This window comes from Pocillopora damicornis, chromosome 5, assembly GCF_964200805.1.
Source record: "Pocillopora damicornis chromosome 5, jaPocDami1.2, whole genome shotgun sequence".
NCBI lineage: Eukaryota > Metazoa > Cnidaria > Anthozoa > Scleractinia > Pocilloporidae > Pocillopora > Pocillopora damicornis.
This window is the reverse complement of record NC_142674.1, coordinates 4,245,312-4,262,928: the sequence shown is the minus strand read 5'-3', so window position 1 is coordinate 4,262,928 and position 17,617 is coordinate 4,245,312. Positions and strand designations below refer to the sequence as shown.

General features: G+C 36.9%; 1 protein-coding gene and 1 long non-coding RNA gene across 5 annotated transcripts in view; one reads left to right on the top strand and one right to left on the bottom strand.

Moving 5' to 3' along the window:
- LOC113678524 (uncharacterized) overlaps window positions 1-17,617 on the bottom strand; it is a 28,693-nt gene that overhangs the window by 5,093 nt on the left and 5,983 nt on the right. For 3 of the 4 annotated variants that reach the window (XM_027195415.2, XM_089206196.1, XM_027195416.2), the window contains exon 6: window positions 15,880-17,387. The exons of the other annotated variant lie outside the window; for it this stretch is intronic. In XM_027195415.2, coding sequence (XP_027051216.2) covers window positions 17,160-17,387 — 228 coding nt within the window. In that variant the 3' untranslated portion in view covers window positions 15,880-17,159. Of the gene's footprint in view, window positions 1-15,879; window positions 17,388-17,617 lie in introns of those variants that run through there. 4 annotated transcript variants of the gene reach the window in all.
- On the top strand, window positions 11,870-12,655 carry LOC149044788 (uncharacterized). The gene is made up of 3 exons (XR_016186537.1): window positions 11,870-12,008; window positions 12,415-12,485; window positions 12,586-12,655. It is a non-coding gene; the product is annotated as an uncharacterized LOC149044788 (long non-coding RNA).

Genomic DNA, 17,617 nt, shown 5'->3' with positions numbered 1-17,617 from the left:
CCTTGGCAATTGCCTGAACGAAAACTATTATATTGTATTTCTTAATTTATCACTGCCAATAGAGTGCTTTTAAAGAAGTCTTTTCACTTGCACGCGACTGAGCACCAGTTTCTTTGCGATGGAATGTCTATGTTGTAGAATTTTTTATTGCTAAAGATTCAAATCGGAAGATCAGCGAAGCCCTACCAATATGTACCCATCCAAACAAACTTTCTATTTCATAATGCGACATTTCGGTCATTCGCAAAACAGTAATAATTTACAACTGAACTGAAATGACTGCCTGGCCATGTGTCATAAGGTTTATGAGATCAAGCTAAAGCCTTTTTCCCCTCACATTGTATCCACTGTTTTCGTGGAATTTGTGCAAAGAATTAGAAAACCTTTCGAAAAGAGACCTTTTCATTTTTTTCCGTCCACTGTTCTTCTAGTCACTCCCGACTGATGATAAGGACATTAAGTTCTTTATCGTTCATTAATCATGGAAAGTGAATGATTAAATGTGATGAAAATAATTACGCCAACGGAATTCAAACGGAAAGCAAAGACTTTTGGAACGTAGAGAACGTCCAAGTAAATGAAGAACGCATATGGTAGCTATCTCAGACATTAGCATATATCGCCGCAGCTAAGAGCTCAAGTCTTTTATTGTGAAAAAACAAATGCACAACAAAAAGTTAATCAGTTCGAGCATAACTAACACAGTTATTCAATTCGAAAAATCCTGAGGAAGTGCTCACCATTCTGTTACCAAATGGCCTTTGTTTCTGCCACAATTTTTAAAATCATGCTTGACGATGTTTGGAGAACGGCTTCACAAGTATCAAGATTTGGTTCGCAGTTACGATGAGTGTGGCACGATCGGAGTTTTACTGTGTACCACAACGATTAAACGAAGTTTCGCGACAGTCAGCATGAAATATTGCAAGAAGAGGTTGTTCGATTTCTTACGTACTTATTTATAACCTGATAGGTTTCCAGTGTTTCACGAAACAAAATAGTCACGATCAATTAATAATTAATGACTTGCCAAAATTTTTTTTCGGGTACCGGACTAACTCTCACTTTCAGCTCATGAAGGCTTTCTTAAATTCTTTCAAGTGAGGCCAAAAATCGATCATTAACCTTCAAATCATGAAAGCCTTTGGAGTGAAGAGCGATGCGCAGCAGTATTACAGTCTGATAGGCTGTTTGAAGATCTAACAAGGTAAAATGAGAGCTATGGTCAAATTTACATGAAAATAATGGCTTCCATACCCCGATTTGAACCTCTGCCTGAATACAATCAGCAAGCAACAACGGATTAACGTCCGTCTCTTTGCCTTGTACCTTCAGTTGTAGACACTCACTTGGATCACCAGCTTGTTCCCCGCCCTCTTGGCTTTTTCCCACCTTAATGCTGATCAACGGTGGCGCCAATTCTGTTTCGTGATCAGCCCTTGAAAACACTCGGCCGGCATTGACATGTTCTGGAAAGAGGCATCTGTTGCGACTGATGCGTCTTGGAGTGCAAATCACTTCAACAATTCATCAGTACTTATTCGCCTGGGAAGAAAGATAAGGTCTACAAAACCGAAGTGTTTTGCACGCTCGGCTGGAAAGGACATGAAACAGGCCTGAACTTCGACCCTCGTAATTATTCTCTTCGTTATCACATACCTCGTCCAATTTCGATGTTTAAGGAATTTTTCTCATCCAATTAGTTAGACAACGGATCTTCTTTTTGTCATTTTTTTGCATATTATTTAGCATGATGTCTAAGAACGGGCACCTAATATTCCCCCTACTTATAGTACCCTAAGTTCATAATGGCTGCATACAGACCTAACTTTTTTCTAAGTGTTTCTTTCGTGTTTGTAAAGTGTGATTGTTCTGAATTGCGTCTATGTAGTAATGTTTGGTAAATATCGACGACAACAATTTTAAGCCGTGGAATTTTTAGCTCTCACTCCTCAAACGTAATTATTCAGTCCAATCCTATAAGTAAAAAGGTTTGAAGGTTTTTATAACGTTACTTTATACCGCTCCATCACGTTCTCCTATGTAATCTCGGCGAGTTTCTTAAACCATGGTTGATGTAATAAGCTTCCTGATTGGACAACGTTATAATTACGAGATCATAAGAGTAATTTTTTTTGATATTCGTCGTCGAATCAATTTGGACTTAGCACTGCGAGCACATTCATTATTAATGTTACTCGCATATTAAGGTACAAAAACTGACAAACGCGATTTTAGGATTCCTTAGTTAATCGGTTTAGAAAACGAAACGGGTTATTAAGTCATACACTAAGGCAAAACATTTTCAAAAGGACTTTGGTGTTCACGTGGGATAAACATGATATCAGGTGATTACCAACTTTTGATATTTTATATACAAAAAAACAACGGGATCTTATCTCAACATACACTTCGTGCGCAAGCAGACGCTTCCTAGCGACGCTCGAAAAACAAGTGATCCATACTGAGCACTATATATTCAGAAGGGAGGATTTGATGAGCAATTTATCACAATTAACCTTTTTCCGCAAATTCTCTCGAACAAAATACTTAAGTAATTATACGTTAATGAAAGTTGATCTCAAAACCGCTAAATGACTATAAAAAAAAAAGCTACAAGACTAAAAATAATCAGTCAGAAAAAAAATACTTTTAAGATTTAGTTAAAAACTCGAATAACCAATTACATTGTTTTCATTTGTTGTTATATTATAATTCCTTTATTCATAATAGGGATAAAAACTCAGCTCTTGAAAGAAATGTTGAACAGCTCGGATCCGACACTTTCTGCTGCGCAAAAGCAAAGTTTGAGCTACGCATTTATTATCTTCATTCTCCAGAAACAAAAGTTTCTCGACATAAACGGTTCTCAGTTGACAGCGCGTGACTATTTCCTGCCCATTCCTCAAAGATTTCAAATACCAATCAGAGGAAACGTAGTACGTTTGGCTTGCTGAGGGGAACCTGGCGATAAATGTCAGGTGACAAGGATGATTGTAGTACATTTGTGCTTAACCCAGCTTGATTTTTCGACCAGCTTTATATTTTGTTATTTTGTTATTGTATTTATGTCCTTGAGATAGCACTTTCTCACAGGAAGCCTTCATTCACAGCCACAGAAGAAGAAAAAAAAGGCCAGACGTGACACCTAGCACGCTAGCGACTGAGTATTGGTTATGTGAAAACACATTAACGACAGACGATTTATAATTAATACAAACAGCTCTTTTGAAAGGGTGGCAGTATTGAAAATACTGCTCTTAGAGAGAAGTGCACAAAGTTAAGTGATCTCTCTGAGTAGAGGTACCGCTTGACGATTAGTGGTGTTGTGCCAGGAGCATAAAAGAATATCTCGATAAAAAGTCTTTAAAATTTTTCATCCAACTGATGACATTTCCTCGAATCCAAATCTGAAAGAAACGGTCGGAATGTGTTTACTAAGTGGAATTTGGCTGAGACCGATAGATAGTTTTGAAATAACGCTTTGCCTGTTTATTCATCGAAAAGATAAATATTTCTTTATCGAAGAGTCTCGTCTGGAAATGACTGTAGAATAAGAACCCATTCTCTCACACGATCAGGGAGTTACTCTAAGCCAGTCAGTGAATTTAAGTTCTCCATGAAGTTAGAAGTTGATAAAACTATGTCGCGTTTTTTTTTTTTTTTTTTCAGAGAAAGGGCATTTTTTAAAGGTATACCATGACGAGAATAGGACAAAATGCACGCGAAGGCTATCTAACATTGAGTACGATAACAGGCCTTACATCAGACGAAGGTAGACATCACAAATTATTGTGGTTAAAGAAGAGCTTCAAACGTAGTAAGTTATAGTTAGAAAGCGACAATTTTTCCCTCACGGTGTTTCATCGATTCGGTTATCAAAACACTTTTTGGAAAGTACGAAGAGAGTGAGCTCCAAAGGGCGAGTTTAGAAATGTAAAACAGTTTCCTTTTGGTCTTCAGGTTTGTAAGAAGCCAACAGCCGTTCAAATCAAACAAAGATTTGATTACACATCAACTGGCTGTAGTAACTTGTAAAATCTTGACTAAAATCGTATGCAAGCCTAAACAGGCCAATACGAACTTCCAACATGAACTTTAAATGAAACTCGATAGAAACTGTTGCGTGCAACGCGCCAAAGATTGTTTCTTGCAGAGTCTCGACGTTTTGCTTCTAAAAAATTTAATCGAGATTCTAGTGTCAACCGTAAATCAAGTTTAAGTGGACATTTCCGATTACAATGCAGCTATTTTCACCTACACAGCTCGGTTCAAATTGCAAAAGCACATTCCTTCAGAATTTGGCAAAGGCAAAACGCAGTGCCCATTGGACAACCATTGGCCATCACGCCAGTACTATTCCACTGGAACAACTTTAGAATGCATCGGGTCTTCTCTACGATAACTTTGTCGGTGAAGCGGAACTGATAATCTACATCAGTCTTCATAACGACATAGGTGAAACGAACTCGAAGATAAAATATGTCGGTCTATAAATTGAATTTAAGAAAGCTTGGGTCTGATATCAATGTTCAAATGCCTAGCCGTGGTGAGGTCAGTGCGATAACAATCGTATGATAGCGCGCATTGGTTTATCTAACCCTGCATATGGTGAAGAATTTCCGATTTTACGAACAATTCAGTCTGTAATAAACATATCAGTAAGGAACCATACCACGGCCAAAAGCTTTAGGCGTCTACTACAACAATACTATAGAGCGAACAATAACATACTAGTCACATACACGGTGCTATCTTTGAACACGAAAAGTCAGAAAACACCAAAACTACGGAGTCAGTTCGCGAAACTGTATGATGTGGTGATTTGCTTACAGATAAGGGGAGATTCATCTTAGCGGTTATTATTCTAAACGGCTGTCGAAAATTTCAAGCGAGCGACTCCTTGAGCTGAAAAAATATTTGTGTCTATGTGTATTACTGCATAACAAAATTATAGCACCTCATTAAGTCCTTTGTCAGCCCGAAGATCAGTCAATTTGGTTCAAGTCACAACCGAGTGCTATCTGCTGCTTAATGCTCAGGTTAACTTCTCACGATGGTCAATGAGTTAAGAGCGCGATAACTTGACTAATTCAATCAGAACTGTTTTATCACAAGTGCAGGGTTCAGCTGAGCGCTTGCAAAATTCTGCCTCGTCTCGCAGAGTCAAAAAAAAATTCAGGCTTTGGCGGTAAACCCAATGTCATCTCACAACACAAAAATGATGAGATTGTTTTACCAAGGTTAGGTAAAAAAATCCAAAAGCAACAACAAAACTGAACGTGGACGTGCCCTATGCCCACTCTTGGTCTCTTTCCAATCGGAGCCACTGGCGCACGAGGTTTCGGTCAGAAACTCTTCACAAAACAAAATTGGGTTAGAAAAAAATTATTGAAAGCTCTTTCCGCTTTAGACGCGTGGCTACAATTAACACTTTTAAACGCTTTTAAAAATAACGAATCCTAAAGCTGTTATTTTTGAAGCTTGCGTGAGAGTAGTCAGGTTTCCAGTAGAAGTTAATTGCAGTAAATTTAATCCTATTTACGAAGTTAAAACATTTCCTCAGCTTTTAGGAAAAAGAGCCGTAAAACCCGCTTTCGCGCCAGATACGCCACATTCAATACGGAGATGTTCTGGCAGGGAGTTTGGCGTATCTCCTTTGAACTCATGAGAGACGGACGTATACATTCACTTAAAAAATTCTGTAAACCCAGATATCACAACCGAAAAAAGCCGGTATTCAACTTGCTTCCTCTGAACTTCAACCCAAGGTGCGTTTAAATAAATTTTGACAATAGGGGATTCTCAGCCGACGAGTAGGTGTCATTTAGAGTTGATTAGGAATTCTAGACATTCACATTACACTTTCTGTTAGGACAAATATTTGGATTTAAAACTGGCGTTTAAAGACAAAAATCCAACCAATTTCTTGACTGAAAAAGAAACCTTTCCAAATTCTGAGCCTAAAGTCCTTTAGAGAAAGCGTTCCAGAAAATTTTTTTCAGGTCGACATCCGTAAATATAACACAGTTATATAACACAGTTAAGGAAGAAAAGAACACTAAGTTATCTTTTCCTTTGATAAGAACGAATTTTGTTCACATGATACATGTCCGGCCACTTAAAGGTTTATCTTTGCTTTACGCAAATTTTCTAAGGCTATTAACAAGCAAATAGCACAAGCAATTTTCTTGTTTCGACATAACCCTTTAAAAAAGTCATCTTGGAAGGAAACAATTTTCGTCAAAATGTTACCCAACCCTGTGGATGATTTAAGAGGGTGGTTTTACTCAGTTGAATATAGGTAGGCAACAAGAAACTTCAGGATAATTTTATTTGGTAAGTGCAATTTGCAAAAATACCAGCCTTTTATGAGTCAAGATCTTCTTTGTGATAGCCAGTCAGTTTAATCTTTATCCGGAAATTATGTTCTCTGAACTCAAAGCCACGGTTTTATTGCGTGATTGATCCAGTAAAATAGTCTTCCTTTCTCAACAGTTTAGAGCTTGACGATTAGTTCTGTGGTTGCACAGGCGACACGTACCTTTTAGTTACGCACCAAATCTAACTCGGAACTGGGCCATTTGGAGATAGCTCACATAACTAAGCTCAAACAATTAAGGGTGTTCTAAGTTATATTAAACAATCATACTTGCAGCTTTCACCGGCTTCGGATAAAGGCTCCAAAGAAAAACAACCTAACCAGAGATACTCTCAAATTTTTCGGTGGCTAGATGCGACAAACCACGAAATTCTGTTTGCGCGTGCACAAATTCCCTCGATAGATCACGGCTAGCCTTTAACGGCGCTGTTTAGCGGAACATTAAGCGTTTGATTTGCTCACCTTAAAACGACTTCCTTACTTTGAGGTACGGTTTTCTTAGTTTTTGAAACGGCCGGAGAAGTGTTCGTTTTTATCAGTCCAGTCACAGAACCAGGTCGTGAGTACTACGACAGTTGTGATCATAACCCTAATGCGCTGTCCTTTGCTCATGCTTAAGATGTCAAAACATTTGAGGTTAAACATACACACCGGCGGTACCTTTTAAACATACGAGCCGCGGCAGCTATTAAAAAGGGAAAAATTTGGACCCTAAGTACCTCACCTTTTATCCTAAGTTTTGACAGACATCCGATAAATTCAGATAAATTAAATCAGCTTCTACTACCCAAATAAGGCTGCATGTCGCTGTAATACTCTTTTACTTTTGCTCATTTCTCGTAAAGGTTTCTTCGGCGAAAATAATCGATCGAGATTAAGGGGTCAAAGCTGCTTATCTCAGTATAAAAGAGTCCCCTTTTCCGACTTGATAATGTGTTGTTTGCCTTCACGAGAAATTGTTCTTTGTGGATACTCATAAACCTTACTTAACATATAATTAGGAGCATTGTTTTCGTCAAATTACCTAATGAATAGCTCTAGAGCCTTCGAAAAAAATTTGAGAAGCACTTTTTATGAAACAGGTGCCTCTGAAATCGCCAGGAACGCTTCAGGCAATACAAGATAGAAAGTAACCCGCAAAAGACATACACCTTTTCGAGACATATTGGTTTGATAACTTGGCATGAATAAATCACTTTGATCTGAACTGTACAACACCACAGAAATACGATCAGGCTGAATTAATATAAACAGTTGTAGCCCACGTGTGTGTGTGTTTGTGAGTGAAAACTCACTTCTTTCCCATACCTTTATTCCCAGACTGAGCTCATCCGAGAAAAGTGCCGAAGTTTTTAACTGTAGACCGCCTCATTATTTGTTCCTTTCACGCCGCGGACTTCTAGCACGTAAAAGGACCGTCGGCTTTCTTAACATGGGAACAATTGCTGAATCACTTCATTAATTATAAATCGTGCTTTTAACTGTGACTCATTAACGAGGCATTATTTCAATAATATAATTCCTGTGACAGGATACTGGAACATTAAATATTACATGTCTGCTCTATTGATATTAATCATTCCGAGTCTGCAGACTTACCTATATCGCGCGAAATCCGCTAAAGATTAAAGTAACCCTTAATTCTCCTCACAATAGCAAAACATTGGAGATGTTATGACTACATCAGCCATAGGCACTGATAAGAAACTTACTTCTCTGACGCTTTTCTAAAAAAATATTTATTTATTCAGTTGAGAGCCTTCCACCTCTAACTGCCGCACTGTTCAGTTATCCAATTAATAGAAAAACAACGTAAATTAAGGAAAAGATTTGGAGTAATTAAGGAAATAAAAATGATACATATTTTAAAATGCACAATTACCTCTGAAATCGCCATTTATTCCGCATTACATGAATCGAGGAACTTTAAGGTTTTTTTATTTAGATGAAATTTTCAACTAAGTGCAAAAATTTTGCGAGGGGAGTAGTGACTGGAAGGTTTAGAGGATATTTAAAAATGATTGAATTATTTAAAGCGGAAGTGTTACTTCACAGGTTTCAAATCAGTTACAATTGGAAAATACTACCAAAAACAACCAAACAAAACTAATGCAGAATGAATGTAATCAAAACAGATACGTAAGAAAGGAAGTATCTGCGTTATTACATTAGGTGTGCCCACTCATCCTTGAAGCTGCGTCGAAAACACCAACGCGCAAGAAAAATATCACCCTCGCTGATATTTTCTCTGCGCCAGGCGCTACATTTAACTTGATTTTGATACAGTTTTACTGATTCAATTTGACAATTTGTTTGCATACCAAGCTGTTTGGTAGGAGATTTGAGCATCAGAGCCGCAAAAGATGAGCGGCGAACCTGTAAGTGGAATGGGTAAAAGGAACATAAAACCGCCAACTCAGTCAGGCGGGTCGTCGGAAAACGAACGCTTCGCGCTTACGGGCGGAATATTTGAGGCGCCAAAACCACTAAGACTATTTTAGTAGACTAACCACCTTCTTTTATCCTTGTACTGAAATTTGTAGTGATAATTACGAACTACCTTCAGACAATCAATATTTCCGTTCTGACGTCTTAGGAAATTTTTTTTGTGTTTTTTTCGCGCGTATTTTCTAGCATTAAAAATGGGTATGAATAAGAGATTAATTTTTTGTCATCAAGAATTAATTTGCACTGCAATTCTAAAAAAATAGGCGTTTACCCTTTGTGTCTAGACTGTTTTTACATGATTTATCGTAACTTGGCCTTTTCACAACCAAAGTGTTCTAAAAAAGGACGCTGAAAATGTTTTAGAAAAATCACGAATCGACAGTTTTAGACAAAAACAATTTTCACAAAAATTGGTAGACACGTACTCACCCAGAAAGTGAAACGTCACTGAAAGAGCGTTGTCAGCGTCAAATCCTATAAACTGTCGCTCTCATAACTGAACAAAACAATTTGAATGATCCGACGAAGGAAAGGTTCGTCAAATTCTCAATTCTTCGCTTGAAAACACTCGTGTGTCGCCATGTTTGGACCAATCACAGGCGAGGTTAAAAAAACTGAACACGGGCAGGGATTGGTTGAAAGCTACTTAGGTATAACTCTCTTAAACCACTGAAACCATATTTAGTGTTGGCGCTTAAAATGACTCATACTATTTTCTGTTTAGCCATCAAAAACCTTGGAAAAAAACAGTTTTTCGGTATCCTCCATGAAACCCTTCGACATCCACTTAAATTATCACTACTTAACGGGAACTTAAGCGGAAATTTTACTCTATTAACAGCTTTAAAGATCGTTGATGCTCACTGAGCTTCACATATCCTTTACTACTATGTTTTAAATAAAAACAACATACCGTGAATGCTAACAAATCGTGGTTTCAATACTGAACTCTTGTGGCTCAGACCAATTCCAGACTCTCTAGGGCGTTCCTATCGCATCCTGTGTGGTTCACCGACTTGAAAAACCGCACAAAAAGCACTCTCAAAGTAGTTCCTTCGTGTTTAAGACTAATTGTAGATGCGTAGGCGAACAGACGAAAACATTTGCTAACAGACAAACACTAATTATATAATCCTGCCTCCCCCGCACGCACAATAAGCAAAAGACAAGAAATTTGAGACACAAAAAGGACGCCAAATTAGATCTCGGAAAGCAAATTGAAGCAGAGAGCAAATCATCATGGAGCCACAATTTTATAAAAAAAAAAAAAAACAGTTTCAAATTATCGCAGAACTGAATAGGTATGGAGAAGCCAAAAGAAGGATATGAATATGGAAAACTATTTACCGACAGCGATACCCTTAGGGATGCTTAATGAAGCAACTTTAAACGAATTCTGCATTATGAAAACTTAAGCCTAAATTTTTCAAGATGGTTATTTGCAGTACCTGTGGGTCTTTTCTCCAGTGTTAATCTGCTCAAGCAAAGTCTTACCATAAGGTTTCCTTATATGCCTTCGACGCATAGGCAACTTCAGTGTCACAAAGTAACCATGCTTTCAAACTCAACGGCTTGACGACCGAGTGACCGACGTGAAATTTGTCCCTATGATAGCCAAACGTTGTCAAGCAGAAAGTTGATGAAATAAATGGAAGATATTTTTTCAAGTAATACCAAGGTGTTAGAATCAAAACTTTACGAAAGGTATGGTAAACAGTAAGGGAAGTTGATATTCAGATCTAGCGAGTGAGGAAGTTAATTTGAAGCAATTGAAAATCACTCTGCATTTTGTTAACTTGACAGTGATTTTTTTTGTTTTTTTATTATTATCATGATTATCTTTTTTTTTTTTGCTCCTCCGCCAATTTTGAGTTTGCATGATTATGACAAAAAAAATACTAGCAAAACAAAATACACAAGCCTTATTTGTATGACAAAAAAACCACAATGTGCCAAAGGACACAAACAGTCACGGAGCAATAGAAGGAGATAATGAAAGATCACGAAATAAACCTAAGTATGATATCAATAAATAAATTTCGACAACCGTGAAGAAGCAAAGTGGAAGAATTCATAGGCTGTATCACCCTTCATTAATGAAAGGATTTTGATGGTCGGAAGATTGTTTTGAACAGAACTGCCAAGATCAAGGTCGCTTTAATTGTGCCTCTCCAAGAAAACAAAGAAAAGATTGAGGAACGAACATTATATCAGTCCAATAAGAATCTACAGGTTTTTAGCTTATTCAACAGACCTTAAGTACGTGTACATCACTGTCCCACAATAATAAAGAAAAGTGAAATTAACATTAGGCTATGATAATTAGTAATTAGAATTGATACCTTGACGTCACGCATGGTCAGTGCGTGTGTCTTCAAATAAAATACATTTCTTCGTCATTCTTTGCAAGTGAAGGTTTATAAACATCGAAATTTGCTCACCACGGCCTTGAAAAACTTTGGTGAACCACAACGACAAATACTCATTTACCATACCTTACGTGTGATATTAAACCTCGTGTTAATACACTCATTTTGGGGTCAACAGACTGAGAAATTATATATTGAATCAATTTATATTTCCGCTGAACGTTTTCAATGACGTTATCAAATAGACCAGTGATCGCGAAATGAAAAAACGTCATAATTTTCTGACGCACATCCGTTGTAATCGTCAGACTTTTTGTTTTGATGCGTCATAATACTTACTCACAATTTTTCATCATCAACATCACTTATTTGCACTCAATAGCGGTTAGTTTTCATACGTTTTCAGGGTTTTGCTTGAAAAGTCGGAAATACGATACAAATTGGTGTCTCAAGTTATCCTATTAACATCAAGTGCGAGAAAAACTCTTGGAAGAATAATGATGAAAAGTTGAATATGCATATTTGATAACATTTTCGACAGAAAGTCGCCATCAGCCAAAAGTGGTTTTCAAGAGTTCTGTTTGAAGTAGAACAGCTCAGCGTTAGCTGTCAATGTATACGTAAATCTGCATATAATGTAATTTACCCTCTTCATTTAGGGAGGTTTTACAGCTGAATGTTTTCCAAACTGTTTATCAACCAGAGTATTTCAGTAGTTTTTCATTTCCCGTTTGCCAGTGGGACTTGAATGTGATTCGTCTGTCGGTCAGCCTGAGTCGCTTGCAATTGGTGTCGTTGACGAAACATAAGTATGCAAAATAATTGTGTAATGAATTTATTTTACGCTTTTTCAAAGTTCCTATTGGTATATAACGAAATTAGGAATCTTACCTTCTTCGTTGCAAAAAAAAGACTTGATGTTTCGTATAAGGCTTAGTAAGGCATCCAAACTAATGAAGAGGCCTTACCCTTCTGTTTTCGACAAATAATTTGCTTACAATCAGTTAAATTGTGAAGAAATAATCAGTTTTTTTCACAGCGAGACCTATGTTGACTCCTATGCTCTTAGATGTTAACCTGCGTTACTTCCATAGGAGCTGACCCTGACCTCCTGCTTAAGAAAGAATTGTAATAACCTCTGGTGACATCGCTCGGCTAAATTGTTAAAACACCACATTTGAATTCCCGCTAACATGAAATTTGATTCTTTGACAGAGGAACTTCGAACGCGATGTTCTATGACTTGTCTAGAGGTTAGCCCAATTTGCATAGGAGAGACGAATCAGGTACGTCCATCTAAGGAGGCAATCATGCACTAGTAAATTCTAACCCTTTTTCAAGTCATGTCATTGTAACAAAATCAAAAATTCTTCCTCTTCTTTGCAGAAACGACACCATATTGTAACGCATATAGCTCCTTAAATGCTGAGAAATTATTAAAAACTGTTTGTCTCTTTCCGACTGCAATATCTCTTTAAAATAGATCGAACCGTGCGAAATTGGTTTTTAAGATCAGAACGTCTATGTTTTAATATAATGACACAAAGAAACTCCCAAACATTGGAGTCATCCTTCACGTCATCCAATAAAAAAGACAATTCAGTTTCTTTAAATAACTTCCCGCATAATCAAACACCTAGATAGAGAGACACAACTTTGCTGAGAGTACAGAGACATTTTCAAATGAAATACGAGATGGAACTTAAGGAAAGAAAAGATAAAAATTTAAGTTAAATTTCAAAAAGGTTGGTAAAGTCACATCAATTTATTTATCTCTAGTTTAGTGATGCTTTACATCTTTTGCGTTTTGCTAATCAAAGCATTTTAGAACCTGCGTGTTTATGACGTCTTACAATGGCTGAGTCATAAACAGACGTCATAGTCACGAGACCCTCTGAAGCTTTTGGGCTGAAACGTTCATTGACTTATTATCCCTCAAACATCCAAGAGAATACCGATAAGTACCATTTCTCTCTCATGTGTATTATCATTACATGAGTCATCGTAATCATATGCGTGATTTACGTGCGCGATGTCAGTTGTTCATATCAAAAAACCAAAAGTGCAAGCTTAAAAAAAAACATCCATGAGAATTTAGCACGTGAAAGTTATGCTCTTAGATCTAGAAAAACTTTCCAAATTTTGTCTCTAATAAGACTGGAATAAGATTAACAAGTCTGGGTGCGTCTTTCTTTTCGGAATAAAGATTAACCTTTTCCTATGTTAACTCAGTTGATTCGATACATACTAGCCAGCGGTATGCAGTCATGAAGTCAACGTTTGTCGACTAAACATTGAATTTAATATTAACTCCATTCTATTCCGTGCCCCTCATCTACTTGACGAACTGGTAGTATCATTTACTCTTCTAAACGATGACTCTAACGTGCAACCTCTTCCTCTACTCTGAATCGTTGAAATCGGTGCGTGCATGCATGGACCACTTTACATTTTTACTATATCTTCCCTTAATGTCACAACTTATCATGTAGGGATCTTATCGAGTTTTCCCCTACTACCACATGGAATTTACACAGCAGTCATCCCGTAGTACGTGATCTCTTGAAAGGAAGTAACATAAATATTTTAAAAGGGGCTCGAAGTCCTTTTGTTTACTGCATTCATAATCACTGCATGAAAATTATCTTTCTTCGTTAGCTTTGATACCACCATCTTATTTTTGCGTGTGAGCAGAAACTCTAATCTTCCTCCTTATTCTACATTTCAAAATCCAACGAGTTCATCCGTAATCAGTTTAAATTTCAATGTAATCTTATGTCCAGCCTTTGCAAATCGTATAGGAAAGGAGAAAACTTTTAAGTTTTGATTCCCATACGATTTAAAATTCAAAAAATTGGTAAAATATCGTCCGCCAAAACATTCTGTATCACATGCAAAATGGTTCTACTAAGGATGATAAAATGTCATGGAATTTCTTTTCCTTTTAATGAGCTATAATTTTATAACACTCAAACTATCCCAAATGGTGAAGGCACATACATTTTAACATATAAAGAATGGAATGAACTCAAATTTAAGTTTCCTGATAGAGCCATTTGCGGACAGGTGTTCGTTGAGAATAACTTCTTATAGCTTGTCATTTGCGGTGGAAATAAAAAAATAACATCTCGACTTGCATAGATCCTATCATAACCTCGAGACGAAGGAAAATAATATGGGAAGTGAGTGGCACATATGAGGTTCTAATTAGAGAGCATAGGTCAGTTTAAAATCTCATTTCTTCTTTACGCAGAAGTTTCCTTCTTTTTATACCTTGAAATGTATTAAAGAAGGAAACTTCTGCGTTAGGGGAAAGGGAGGGAAGGGAAGGAAACTTCTGCGTCTTTAAGCAGAAGTTTCCTTCTTTTAATAACTTGAAATGTATTAAAGAAGGAAACTTCTGCGTCAAGAAGAAAATGAGACTTTAAACCTGACTTATGATCTGAAAAATCTGTTCTCAGTTGGGTAAGGAATTTAACCGGAAAAGTCCTAAGATAATATTTAGTTAGGATAACCCGGAAAATATAAAAACAATCAAAACATAAAATAAATAATAAACGCTATTGCAGACATTTTGTTCTGACGCGCATCAAAATTAGCCGAAATATATGAGCAAAGTGAATGTAAATAAAACAAAACAATCCACACGAAAAGTTCCTTGGTTCTCGACGGAGACCATCATTGGCCCAGATTTCTTAAATTTTAACGCCAATCAAACGTCTCCACCCATGTGTGAATGTTGAATTGGCTCGGTGGAGTGCTTTCAGACTGTTAGAACCAAGTTTCACACGAGTTAGAAAAACCACACAAGTCAGCAAGTTGCGGTGTTTTTAAAGCTTATAACTTTTATGGCAAAACTCCCAACAGAAAGGTCAATTAACAACACACTCGCGTTTCCGTTTACCTCCTTAAGTTTCCTTTTACAGATTTGCTTATTTTGCGGAACGGCGTTTGTTTTATCATATTTTCCTTTAAAAACTTCTGGCCAGAATTTATTCCCTTGGGCATGGCCGACGTTTGACCGCTGTGTTTATCTAGTTAAGTGCCTGTCACGTGGTACAATGTAGACAAGGTGACGGCGGCACGAAACGAAATAGAAGCTTGATCGATTGTAATTTTGTCGAAAAAGAGAGCTTGCCGCGAAAGTCAAGGATGAGCAAGACAATAAGCAAGGCAAGTGTTCCTAAAATATGGTGCCTTAGACGCTGTCAGCAGCTCATCGACACAGAAAGATAAAATTTGTTCTAGTTCCCTAGCTATTTTGAGGTTACTTTAGCCTAATTATCGGCCAAGATGATAGCAATAAATTACAGGCAGACTTGAATAAGCTAATGGAGTGGTCACGCATTTGGAGAATGGAGTTCAGTGTCAAAAAACGTAAGGTTCTAAGGGAAGTACGTAAGAAATGTATTTCTGAGAGGGATTATTTTCATGGAGAAACTAAAAAGGATCTGGGTATTTTGATCAGCCACGATTTATCATCACGTTGATATTACCTCCTCCTGAGCTCAAAGGATGCATGCAAGATATAACTAAAATTAGAACTAAAAAATTTTGTTTACATCAATTGGGTGCGGTCACGTCTAGAATATGCCAGTGTGGTATGGTCGCCATACACTAATAAAAATATTACCAGCTTAGTACAAATTCAGTGCATGGCCATGAATTCTCGGCAAGGAGTATTCTGAGCAACTTATATTTCTTAACCTTTACTACATCATAGTAGTATTCTTTTCTAAATGTTTTAATAATATACATATATATATATATATATAAGATTTTCGATTTTGCAACAAGCCTTTAAGAAATGCGGTTGCTTACCTTACACGTAATGTCCCTTTTATTCCAACAGAATCTTTAAGAATTCATTTTTAATTCGGGTTTGTTGCTCATGGAATGAACTAACTAACTCCTAACATTAGGGAGTCTAACACCTTATCAGTGTTTCGCAAGAAATTGTCTACTTATTTTTTTTGACAAGGTCTATGCTAATTTTTTCGTTATTGTTATTATGAATCAAGAACTTTCTTTTTTTCTTAATTAGTATTTCAGTAGTACTGATTTTTTAACTAGGTAAATAATTAACTATTGATTAAGTAAACTTTTGACACTCTAAAATGTTCAACCAAATTGTAAATCCTGACTAATTTTACTCTTTATCTGCTTAAGGCGTTTTGAGCTTGTACTTGTCTTGTGACAAAATTTTGAGAAACTAGAACAAAGCCGAATCCACGTGCAATTCTACATGACGTCATCGAAAGCATGAATATCCCAGACGATGAAAACCGACCAACTGCGTATGCTTGCTATCTTGCGAGAAAACCTGAATTTTCTTTGGGTTGTAATGAAAAGTGGTGCCGCTCCCTAACACTCGCCAGTAATAGAGAAATTAAGTGCCAGCTACCAAATTCAGGTCAAGTCTATTCCGTGGATAGATTTAGTGAGGTTGGCCTTAGTTCACGATGAATACGTCATTTCCCGACGATTGAAAGTAAAAAGTCCAATAAAACCAAATTTATGCAAATGCTGAGAATGCTTAGGAAACACTGAATATATGGAATAGACAAAGAAGGGATGTTGGGAAACATGGACAGCGAATCAAAAACACTAGCTAAAAAATAGATACATTCAATTTGGCTGCAATCCTCTTGAGTTGACTTTTATCATCTTATTTACATCAGGTTCATTTAGTAATTATTGTTGAATTATAATATCTAAAAGTATCATCAGTTAAGATCTAATCAAATTGTGCTTAATATTTTCTCACTTAACGACAATCGTGCGAGAAACAAACTGATTTTCAACACAGTGTATATCAAGTAAAACCAAAGCTAACACAAAATTAGCCTGATCCTGTTAAAATTTCAAATATCTGCCTCTTCATTATAAAATGTGAGAAAATTCAGATGCACAATCCCTCTATATTTCGACACAATATTCTACTCCATGCAAGATCTATGTTAAAACTCATTCTTGTTTTTCATAGAGGCAAACTTGAAGTATGCTTTAAGTGACAAATGATCTGAGGGAAAATACTTATTAGGCAGGCCAGTATATGGCTCAATATCAGAAGGTGGAACTGTCTCTAAAGCCGCAGTGACCTCTAGAGTCCTAGAGTCAAACCATATAAAGTCCAGAGTCCACACACATTCAGGTCCTTCATGGTTAGTACACTGAGGTTCTGCACCCTAGAGTTTGTCATTTATTTAAGTAAGTAATGTTGTAAAATAAATGTGTCCCAATAATGAAGTTGATGGTTTGTGTCATAGTTGAATGTTTACATGCTAACTTGTTAAGGAGTGAGCAAACCTGATGTACAAGAAGATCCTCTGGGATATGTGGCAGGGTATTTCACAAGTAAGTTTTATTTCAATAACCAAAAATCAACTGAGTTGTGTAAAGTAATTGTTGACATTCA